The sequence below is a fragment of the Tachysurus fulvidraco genome, chromosome 9 (assembly GCF_022655615.1).
Source record: "Tachysurus fulvidraco isolate hzauxx_2018 chromosome 9, HZAU_PFXX_2.0, whole genome shotgun sequence".
In the NCBI taxonomy this organism is placed as follows: Eukaryota; Metazoa; Chordata; class Actinopteri; order Siluriformes; family Bagridae; genus Tachysurus; species Tachysurus fulvidraco.
The window spans coordinates 16,917,247-16,929,001 of NC_062526.1; the positions used below are offsets into that span (position 1 = coordinate 16,917,247).

Consider the following 11,755-nt stretch of genomic DNA (forward strand, 5'->3'; position numbering starts at 1 on the left):
AGTATCAGGATGGATTCATTCAAAGGACTTCTATAAATCACTTTGGATAAAGGCTTCCGCCAGATGACCAAAATGCAAATGTAAATGGTTTTTTAATGATTAGATTATTAGACTACTAACCACTCTCCACTGAACATTGACGGATCACCTGTAGAGATTGTCAAGAGTCAATACCTAGCAGAGAATTTTACCTGGTCACTCAACACCAGCTCCATCACCAATAAAGCCCACCAGCGTCTCTACTTCCTATGAAGGCTGAGATAAACCCATCTCCCTCCCTCAATCCTGACTACGTTCTACAGAAGGACCATTGAGAGCATTCTGAGCAGCTGCATCACTGTCTGGTTTGGGAACTGCACTATCTCAGATCACAAGACCCTGCAGCAGATAGTGAGGACAGCTGAGAATATCATTGGAGTTTCTCTTCCCTCTATCATGTACATTTAAACAACACACTGCATCCGCAAGGCCAACAGCATTGTGTATGACCTCACACATCCCTCACACACACTCTTCACCCTCCTTCTGTCTGGAAAAAGGTACCGAAGCATTCTTGTATTTTTTGTTTGCATTGTCTTTTGTCCTGCACTGTCTTTTTGTCTTTTGTCTTGCACTGTTTGCACCAGGTTGCACAGATGCACTTTATGTGGCTAGAACAACTTACTAAGTCCTTAGCTCTGTCTTTGTTTCATGTAGCACCATGGTCCTGGAGAAACCTTGTCTCTGTGTACTGTAACAGGTTGAAATGACAATAAACGCTTCTTGAATTGACTTGACTTGAACAGGGGTTGGTTTTGGGATTGAGCTTGTTCTGACATTTACCTTAGAATCTGCATTGAGGCAGTCTGTACTTTCTCACACAGGTGAGCAATATTTTTATTTACTTTTAGGAGATTTTAATATTAAACATAAAACAGACCCAGGGATACATTTAATAGATTTGATTACTTCTGCATACAAAAGTTTTCTTTCCTTTTGGGCAATTTACATGTTCTATTTAACCTACAGCGTAGTGTGTTGAATTGTACTAATGATTTTATTCAGTATAAGAGTTGTTTTTTATACACTCACTCATCTCACTCATTTTCTATCGCTTATCTGAACTTCTCGGGTCACGGGGAGCCTGTGCTCAGGCGTCATCGGGCATCAAGGCAGGATACACCCTGGACGGAGTGCCAACCCATCGCAGGGCACACACACAAACTCTCATTCACTCACACAATCACACACTACAGACAATTTTTCCAGAGATGCCAATCAACCTACCATGCATGTCTTTGGACCGGGGGAGGAAACCGGAGTACCCGCAGGAAACCCCCGAGGCAGGGGGAGAACATGCACTCCACACACACAAGGCAGAGGCGGGAATCGAACCACCAACCCTGGAGGTGTGAGGCAAACGTGCTAACCACTAAGCCACCATGCCCCCGTTTTTTATACACTTCTTATCTTAATTGAATTCAGCAAACCATAAACTATTTTAAAATCTTTACAGAAAAGCCTAGAGGAGGGTGTAATGGACATTAATTTAGCTTTATTTACTACAAAGTTAAAAGTAAAAGTACTGAGATAAGATAAAAAAAAACCATAATGTAATAAACTCAGTGTAAGTGTAAATGCAGCTGCTGAATTCAGTTAAGAGATTTTGTGATAATATATTCAATTTTGTAGTTCTTTAAATATTATATGATGTTCTATTGATATTCTGTGGTTACTAAAAACCCTATTAATAAAATGTATTCATATTGTGTTGGTTTCATCAGTAAAACAGTTTGAGTTGTTTTGATTGTTTAGATTCTCCTGAGAGTGACGTAACACCACATTAAACCCCACTGGACTCCAAAAATCCAAAAAATCTAAACAAACCCAAACACATAGAAGATAGATTACATGAATCTGAATGTTGTACATATGGACTTTATCTTAATCCACATACTGACATGTTTTAGGAGGAAAAATAAAACCAGTGCATCTGTAAATTCTGCACAGACTCACAGACTGTACTTTAGTGATGGATTCAGGACAACTGGCATGTTTTTGGAGAAAAAAAGTATCTGGTACATTCAATATGTAGAATAAACTTATACATCTCCACTTGATTTTTAATAATAATAATAATAATAATAATAATAATAATAATAATAATAATAATAATAATAATAATATAAAAAATGTGTAGTTAAGTGGCACAGATCTGGGTAATGTTAACTTGCTAAATTACATTTGTGTGGAAATTTCTGCTCTATTTTACACCAAACACTCACTTAAGTTTACAATTGTAGCTGACAAAGAATTGTAAGAGTCTTTTAGTGTCCAGCAGATGTCAGTGTGTGTGTGTGAGAAAGAGAGATGAAAGCAAAATATTTCTGATCAATTTCCTGATTTTATGTCATTTGTGATGTCATATTTATATTTATTTTATTAATCATTATTACAAGAAACAAGTAACTGTGTCTTTATGTGCTGACCAATACAAAAATAATATCTTCTATAAATTGTGTACATTCCTAAATGTTCAATAAAACTTCAAAATCTCATAATGGAGTCATGTATATATGAGTTTTATTATTTTTATTTGAATGTATCAGTAGGAAAATACACCAAAAAGCAAGAGTACAATATTTAAGTTACAGCATTTTCCACTTAATATCAAAAGTATGTTTTGGACTTGTTACTAAACAACAATTATTATGTATATTATAAAGATGGTTATACAGATGTCATTAAATAATAAATAATAACAATAAATAAATCAATAAATAAATTTGACCATTAAGATAATTTTCTGTGTTGGTCTAAAGCGTCTGCAGAAGTGTGTCAGGAAGGAGAAGTAAATAGGTGTCCAGATGTGATTACTTGGGGGTTAAATATGAGAATGAGCTGACTGTAACTGAATCAGTCATGGAACATACACAGTACTTTTAATATTATTATTATATTAATATTTTGTTCTGTGGTGTTAAATAGGACAAACATGATGTCCAGGTGTTTTTTGTCTCATCAGCCTCCACGGAGATGGGGGGTCATAAAAATGGTACTTTCTGGACCAATGCCATAATCCTGCAGTTTATTGCCACACTGGAGCTGTTGGCCATTGTAGATCAGCCGCTGCTGGTCCACTGGTGTTCGCTCTTTCTGGTAGATATTCGTCATCAACTGATCAACGGTTACTTCATCAGTGATGTCGTATGTCCTCATCTGTCCCTTCTCATTCTTCACAAACACCTGAAAGGGCATGGGGCTTGTGGAGATCAGGAGCATCACGGTGGATCCTGAACTCAGACTGTATTGGCTCACGGTCATCTGATCATTGTCCAGGATCTGACCACTGAGGGCTGAAAGCTTCAGGCGTGAGGCTCTTGCCCCAAAGTGAGGGGCAATATGCTGCTTCAGTTCACCAATGGTGGTACTTGGCAGCACATTCACAAGCTGCGTTGTTCCACTTATGTCTTTGATGATGAGTTCCATTGTTTTCCCCTATTGATGACCTGTGTGTAAAATAAAATATATTATAATATTCTACTTGACATATCATCAATAAGCCAGAAATATAGTTTCATGATCTTTTTACTGAAGCTATGAGACAAATGTAAATAACAAGTAATGGAAGATTATTAGCACTGTTTAGCATTGCACAAATAGTTCTATATTTTTATGTATGCATTTAAAATAATAATAATTATTGTGATGTTAAGCTAAGTCTTTACTTTTTATTAGATTAGAATTAGATTTATCAACATTAAACAGAAGAAACAGAACACACTCCAAGCATCTATACAACCTATAAAATAACTTTTTTTCTATAAAACCATTAAATTAATACAGTTTTTTTCGATCGCTAACAAGCGCTTACCTATACTTAAGATAATTTTTCTAAACTCTTAACACAGACTCACACCTACAAAACACAATTGGCCAAATTGATAATTTTCCTCTCAAAAAAACATTTTGTTAAATATATACTAACTCTCCATTTCAAAACAGAACACATCTTTCTCTGCACACACTAACTTTACCAAAACACTGGAAATCTGACTCAAAATGAAATTATTCTTTCAAAGAATAACACTTGTTTTCACTTCACAAGGTATTTGCAGTCAATCAAAGTACACCAGGTTTCAAAATACTGGCTATTGTTGACATTAGAAAAACTGCATAGACTTTTATGTATCAGGTAACATGCAATCCACCTTTTACACAAAATTTCTTAGTTGGGAACGGTATGTCCACATGTACTGTGATGTTCACATTCAAACGCATTCCAGTAAAAAGCAAATCAATTATTTTTTTCTTTACTGTTTACTTAAGTAGATACAGTAGAAACACAATATAATAGAACAGAAAAAGTTTTACAGTATTGCTTACAGTGAACAAAATATCATATATAAGAGCATTCTGAAAAACAAAAAACAAAACAAAAAACAAAACAGCAAAAAGCCCAGATAAGAAGGGGGGAACTAAAAATAGCACAAAATTAGTGTATCTAATCCCTGCGATCTTCAGGGTTAGGCCACATGTTTTCGTCAACATCACATCTGATATCATCCAAGGCGATGCACCTGGGTTAAAACCGCTTGGTACAGTATGTCTGATGCACCCTTGGCAATCTTGAACTGTGATGTCCCTGCAGCCAGCATCCATGGCTTCAAGGAGGGACATCTTGTCATGTGGCTGATGGTCATAAACCTTCCACCTCCATGCAGAAAAGAACTCCTCTATGGGGTTGAGGAAAGGTGAATAGGGTGGAAGGAAGAGATTTACCAGTCTTGGGTGGACTTCAAACCATGCTGTTATTGCTTGCGCATGATCGAAAGCAACTTTGTCTCAGGTAATTACAAATGTCCTCATGTTTTCACCCTCCTGATCCTGCTCTGGTACCAGGCACTGGAGATCATTGAGAGAGGCAAGGAGGCCTTCGGTATTATAGGGTCCAACCTGACATCTGTGAAGGAGTAATCCTGCATTTGCCATTGCTGCACACATGGTAATGTCTGCCCCTCTCGGTCCTGGCACATCAACTGTGGCCCTTTTTCCAATTATATTTCGTCCACGTCGACGCCTTTTGGATAGATTGAATCCTGCCTCATCTAAGTACAGTAAATGAATTCATGAAGGGCCTGGTTGGCCTTCAATTCCATAACTCTCTGAAACAAAGTTTATGTATATCATGTCATTACTGTATACCATACTGTACTGTAACGTATTACTGTGTACCTAGGTTTCCTACTTGCAAAGTGCAAAGCTTATAGAACTGGACATTGAATTGAATATACACTATACCTGGACATATTGTCGTTGTAGCTCCTTGACTCTCTCACTGTTCCTCTCAAAAGGAACAGTGTAGAGCTGCTTCATCCGCACTCTGTGTTTGGACAATGTCCGGGTAATGGTTGTGAGGCTGATGCTTTCTATATTGCCAAATATCTCATGGTCCTCCACAATTCTAGTTTTAATTTCATGCAGTTTTATTGCATTATTTGCAACAACTATTTCTACAATGGCAAGCTCTTGATCATTATTGAGGATCTTTCCTCTTCCCACAGAGTGTGGAAGATGTTGCATTCTTTAGAGGGGGAAAAAATCAACATATGCATTACTGTATGACAGTATTGTCTTATTGTCATGTCAAGTGAGAATAGAAACATTCCATGTAAAATGCAATACTTACCTGTTGGTTTGTTGAAAGATGCGAATAATGGAGGTGATTGTTTGTTGATCATCAGCTGAGATATATTGTTTTTTAACTGATATCATTGCAGAAGCAGAGGTTTTTATACTGTATCTAAGGTTTGGAATATTGTTTTTGCTATTGTGGGATGTTGTGTGTTAACATTTGTGAATATTACAAAAACAATCCATAATTTTGTTGGGGGGTATAGCTTGTCTGTTAAGAAAATGTAAGCATTGTGGAAATGTGTTCACTGATTGCATATTGTGTGAAAAGGACATAAACTGTGTGAAAGGTATGGCCACAAAAGACTGATGCTGTGCTAATTGTGTTTAGAGTTTTGAAAATGTGACAACTGTTTGGACAAACGCTTGTTAGCGACTGAAAAAAACTGTAATACATTATTACTGAACACACAAATAAAGTCAGTCAGCTTTACTGTCTTTTACTTTGCATTAGTGACTTGTCTAACCTCTTACGGGCCCCGTGCCGTACACGACACGGAAGTAGAAGTGACCACTAGGGGATGACCCAGAAACAAGCTTCAATTCAACTTTAAAGCATCAAATCCTCCAAAAACACGAAAAAATCTATTTACCTAGTAAAGTTTATACTCTCAATATTTTTTTAAGCCCACACACAAAGCACAATATAATTCACAGACTTCATACAATTAGAAAAAAATTTCGGACAAAACTGACCTAGGTGGCGCTAGACCGGTTTTTCCATTACCTTTAGACGCGTCTCTTTCTTCACTGGGGTAATATATTCCAACACAAATGAGCCACAAAAATCCACACAGGTCCAAGGAATTGAAATCTGTAAGCCTTTTAATCCGCAAATATTCCGTTAGTGTTCTGAAACTGGAAACAGAAGTGCGCCATCATCTCGTTTTGCCGCTCTAACTCCTAATTGGGATATTCAAAAATTCAAAGTCTACGTCATATTTATAGCCCAGTTATAGCCCAGGTCCTAACGAATCGGTGCTTGTATGGCAGAGATAGACGGCTGAGAAGCCAATGGTGGCATGACCTCATTTTTGGGAACCCGCCTTTGACTGACAATTACTCCTTCCAATAGCAATGAAATGGGCTGGGACTTATACAGCCGTTTAGCCAATAAGCAGACGATTCCAACGGTATATGACATGCCGTATGTTCTTTGCCTGTGTCTGTGTGAACTGGATACGCAGAAGAATTCTTGCGTAATCCCTGACCTTTTATCCCTCTCACAGCTCAGGGTGTCAAATTACAGGCCTGTTTTCACACCAGAGTGATAGAGAGAAAGTCTAGGCTTATTTATGGCTTGTCAGACTGAGCCTGCAGCCTTTTATTTCAAAGTTATATAGTAAACAAGTACACAAAAACGCTGCACACGACGACCAGGGCCATAGAAAAATATTCATATAAAATCCATTTTTGGGTCTATTGACTTGACATTTTTTTGGGTGAAAGCCAAGACATGTGGCTATGACTCTCAGTTGTTGGTTTGTCCCTAACATGTTCCAGAAAAATAAGATTAATCAGTTTATCAGAAAAACAACCCAGGCGGACAGGAAAATCTGCATTCAAACCCCTGTAACTTTGTGCCAGTAAGGCCTAGGATCAATCTATGTAACTAGTTTCTGAAACTAGAGAATCTCTTCTTTCAAATGAGACCAGGCTCACCCCTGTGTGTCAAAGTATGTGGGAGCTGTACCACTTTTTGTTGGACAATGGATATAGGCGGAGGTCCATAAGAGGCTAAATTTGTCTAAAAAATACATATTTAACATTTGTAGAATTTCTATTTATTTTTCAAGTACACATAATTTAAGATATTAAGAATAACCTACCTTTGAGTAAATGATGCACTTATCTGTGCTCTGTTTCCTTTTTCAGAACTTAACCCAACTGAGGCTCATTTCCAGGGGACCGCAATCTAATAGCAGGCATCAGATCCACAGCCACGCCCCTTATCTACAAGTTAACCAATGGGAGATATAGATGAGCTAGCAGAATGAAATTAGACCCCGCCCCTTTGGCTACGATTTGTTTTCAGCTTCATAGTCACTTTCTGTTTCCATTCAGCATCCATATGTAAGTAAAACCTTTGAAAATAAAAAAAAAAACTCTGGAAAGTTTCCTGTGCTTTAGTGCAGGAATTAAAAGTTTCAGTTTAGGGGAAAATAAATGAATTATAATTGGAATGACGTGAGTAAAGTGAAGGCTCGAGGAAAGTCAGCTAATCTCCTCGTGCCACACCTTCTGGAATGTTCCACATACAGTATATAAATATACTACACACATATGTATATACTGGTGATTTTTTTTTCAGATAATTATATATATTTAGTTTATTACTGTACATGGTGCTGGACTTATATTACTAGTATTACTTGGTGTACTGAAGTTATCTGACAATTTCAGCTGTTTTTATGGGTGGGGTTGTTGTTGTTTTTTTTAACCTCAGACTGATTCCAGGCTGCTCTCTTTTGTTACAGATATCGATTTTGCCTATTGAAATGTGTGTTAAACTCCTTTAACCAGGACCTAAACACCTTCTTTTATTCAGATGGTTTATTTATACTCCCACATCCCAGGCTCCGTTTCCATTTCAGAGAAATCCATTATAACTGGGACTTTGTGAAGAAAGTGAATCTCTATGGTGCTCGTGATGATCATCACAGTGGATCCTGAACTCAGACCTCATTCTCATACCATCTTCTGGTCATGATCCAGCTGTAGGTGTCACCCACTGGTAATAGAAAGCTTAAGCTGTGAAGGTTTTGCTTTAAAAATCGGGGCAGTTTGTTGCTTATGTTCACCAATTGTGGCATTTGGGTTCAGGTTCATGTCCACGTTTCCCCACTCAGGACATTGATGATGAGCTTCATCATATCCACTTCTTAATGACCTGTGTTTTCAATTTTGAAATGTTGAAATGTTTTAAATTTTGTACTGAAGTTACAAGGACAATAACAGCATAATGCTTTTATGCATAAATGCATAAATCATCACAATAAGTTTTTATGAGACAGAAACAATGTTGTTTTAAATGGTGTGTTTTTGGTGGTGATCCTGAGGTCTAATATATACTGCTAAAACAACATTTTTAGGTAAGTTTCTTAAAAACTCTGTCAGAGCAAACAAATAGGATATTTTTATAATGTTAAGCCTTCATGTCTATTAATTCTTTCCTACGTCAACATTTTGTAGACAATTCTCATCAAAGCAACAATATCAGGCAATAGCAGGTAGCTTAGCAACTAGCAAGTCAGCTAACATAAGTGATAAGTCAAATGATGATGATTATCTGCTCAAAACAATGATTAGTGTGGTCAGTGTTATAAATTTAACCAAGTACAGTGTGTGTATTTTTACTGATCTAAAGCCGACACTGCTATAAACTCATTTAAATTTAAACTCTTCACAGTGTGAGGAGCCAAGATGACTTGACTTAACTCTGTAAACATGAAATGCACTGGCAGTTGAGAAGACTACCCCAAGTTTCGAGTTGATAAAGCAAGTTTCCTGTTGTAAGCAGGAAAATTACATGTTGCAACTTCGAGGTTGGCTCCTGGTTTATTTAGTGTCAGTCCAAGCTTTTTGTTTATATAAAACAATACATTTATTGTTAATGTAATATGTTAATATAGCCACAAATATTGTTAAGACATGTTAATGTTTGCTCATATAGACCAATATAAACATGTAGCTGTGTACTATATTTTAATTAAAACATCACTATGAATATGTACTGTTGTTAAAATTCAATTCAGCTTGATTTATTTTATTTTTATTTGTATGGCACTTTTGACAATCAACAGAATCTGCAAACAGTTTTACAGAAATTCCGATTCAGAAAAAAATTCAAAATTCCTGAGATTTCTGTTTGTTAAACTTGTGGTGATTAATCTTTTACTTACTAGGACACATTGGTATGTCTTATTATTCTGTACTTACTGTTAGTTTCATGTCACTGAGTAATAAACCTGGACTTTATAAGGTTTCTAGATAAAGAAAATAAAGTATATGTAAACTAATGTAAGAGTGTAACTAGTTATAACTATAATGGAACATATTGCTATAATATGTAATGTAATAATATAATCTTATATTATATAAATATCTAAGTTATAATCAGCTTATTAACATTACTAATCTAATTTTATAACTAATATCTATCTTGTGTCATTGCCAGAGCTTTACAAAAAAAATCAAGGCAAAGCAATTCAGACATTTTAATAAATATATGTATTTAAATTGAAATTAAATTAATTCACTTACAAGACCCATAACAAAATAAACTATCACACTTAATTTAATCTTTTATAGTATTACAGCAAGTAATTAACAATTTAAAATCAGTAATTGTATCACATTTTACTGTAATCTTTTAACAGCTGAGTGTTTGCCCAGATAGCAATTACACAAAAATTAAAAAATATATATATTTTACATTACTCTTAAATTATTTCTACTATGTGCTAATTAAATATTCTAAACGCAAAAATGTAACTGTTGAAGCAAGCAAATGTAATACAATTGAATGAATATTGGAAAGTTGGATACTGGAATAAGAAAGAATACTGCAGAAAAAAATTATCTGAAAAGGAGAACCAATTGAGTGCAATTAGAAAGTAACAGACATTACAAAAGGAATCACATTAAATTATTTTTTTAGGCTAAAATGATCTCCAAGTGTTTTAGTCCCATCAGCCTCCACGCAGACGGAGGGTCATATGAATGGTGCTTCCAGAAACAATGCCGTAATCCTGCAGCTTCCTGCCAGATTCAAGCTGTCGACCGCTGTAGATCAGCCGCTGCTGGTCCTCTGGTGCTCCTCCATTTTGGCGTACCTTTTTCATCAACTGATCAACAGTTTCATCGTCAGTGATGTCATATGTCTTCATCTGTCCCTTCTCATTCTTCACAAACACCTGAAGCGGCACGGGAGTCATGGAGATCAGCAGCATCACCGTGGCCCCTGAACTCAGACCATAACTGCTCACAGTCTCCTGGTCATTGTCCAGCTGCACGACACACCCATTGGTGACAGAAAGCTTCAGCCGTGAAGGTCTTGCATTAAAGATTTGGGCGACTTTTTGCTTGAGTGCACCAATCGTGTCACCTGGATTCACTTGTACGGTCTTTGTTTCCCCACTCAGGACTTTGATGATGAGCTCCATAATATCCTCTTTTTAATGATCTTTGCAAAAAAAAAAAAAAAATTGTATCATTTAAGGAACTTTTTGCACTTAAGTTACCAGGCTAATGGAAGCTTATGAGCACCAATCATGTGATTATAACACTAACCACATGATTTAATTACCACATCCCCAACTATATAAATTTGAAATTAGTGTATTTTGAACATGGAAGTAATGAAACATGTAACTAGATCAATCAAGTCAAGTGACTGTGGATGTAAAATGTCTGCCAGCAGAGTTTACAGCTATATCATGTACATTTGGGGTTGGAACCCGAATGGTACTCTCAAATATACACTTTTTATCACCTTTAGCGTGAACGTTGTATATATGATGTGGCTCTAAAAGATAATTACACTTAAATGATGTACCATAGATATGTTATGGTGCATTAAATCTATATTTCCAAGTGGAGTTTTATATACAATCAGAAGATAACCACATCACCCAGTGATAAGGAAAGCTACAGTTACTGAAAAGGAACAAAAGACACTTTTGATATTAATGATAGTTATAACCTTCTATTACATTTTTTACCTTCAGCTCACCAAACATTCAGAAAACTTTTTCTTTCATATTTTAACACTGATCATTTTCCATCTTAATAAGTTTATTCAGCTGCTCGCATTGTGAAGCGCGCATATTATTTAAAAGTACAATATTTGAAACCAAGTTAAACTTACCTCCTTTACAGGTGATGTATTTGTCCTCAAATGTCTTTTTCTCTTTACGTCCTCGAGCATCAGATACAAACCCAGACAACGCTCCCTACAGCTGACAGCGGGTCCTAATATAGTCTAACAGACACGCCCATTATCAGCATAACGACCAATGGGAGATGAGCGAGTGCTCATGTCTCTAACCAATAGGAGAGAAGCACAGCCCGCCCTCCGTCA

General features: G+C 36.4%; 3 protein-coding genes across 14 annotated transcripts in view; all 3 read right to left on the reverse strand.

Annotated features, from left to right (window-relative positions):
• The window catches only part of LOC113638685 (polyubiquitin-like), a 51,133-nt gene that overhangs the window by 8,558 nt on the left and 30,820 nt on the right, over window positions 1–11,755 (reverse strand). Inside the window, exon 1 of one of the 3 annotated variants that reach the window (XM_027140098.2) lies at window positions 11,543–11,646. The exons of 1 other annotated variant lie outside the window; for it this stretch is intronic. The gene's annotated coding sequence lies outside the window, so the exon portion shown is untranslated. Of the gene's footprint in view, window positions 1–7,502; window positions 7,569–11,542; window positions 11,647–11,755 lie in introns of those variants that run through there. One more of the 3 variants, XM_047818085.1, reaches the window with a different exon arrangement.
• The window catches only part of LOC113638717 (polyubiquitin-like), a 58,906-nt gene continuing 49,707 nt past the window's right edge, over window positions 2,557–11,755 (reverse strand). Inside the window, exons 1-4 of one of the 10 annotated variants that reach the window (XM_047818093.1) lie at window positions 7,503–7,568; window positions 5,281–5,563; window positions 4,936–5,144; window positions 2,557–3,488 (exon numbers count right to left, since the gene is read on the reverse strand). In XM_047818093.1, the coding sequence (XP_047674049.1) occupies window positions 3,001–3,468 (468 nt within the window). In that variant the 5' untranslated portion in view covers window positions 3,469–3,488; window positions 4,936–5,144; window positions 5,281–5,563; window positions 7,503–7,568 and the 3' untranslated portion in view covers window positions 2,557–3,000. The other 9 variants (XM_047818094.1, XM_047818095.1, XM_047818091.1 and 6 more) reach the window with 9 other exon arrangements.
• LOC113638712 (polyubiquitin-like) lies at window positions 9,408–11,668 on the reverse strand. Its single transcript, XM_027140142.2, has 2 exons — window positions 11,543–11,668; window positions 9,408–10,858 (listed from the first exon to the last, which is right to left on the reverse strand). Exon 2 carries the CDS (start codon window positions 10,836–10,838, stop codon window positions 10,365–10,367), a length of 474 nt encoding a protein of 157 aa, XP_026995943.1. The 5' UTR covers window positions 10,839–10,858; window positions 11,543–11,668; the 3' UTR covers window positions 9,408–10,364.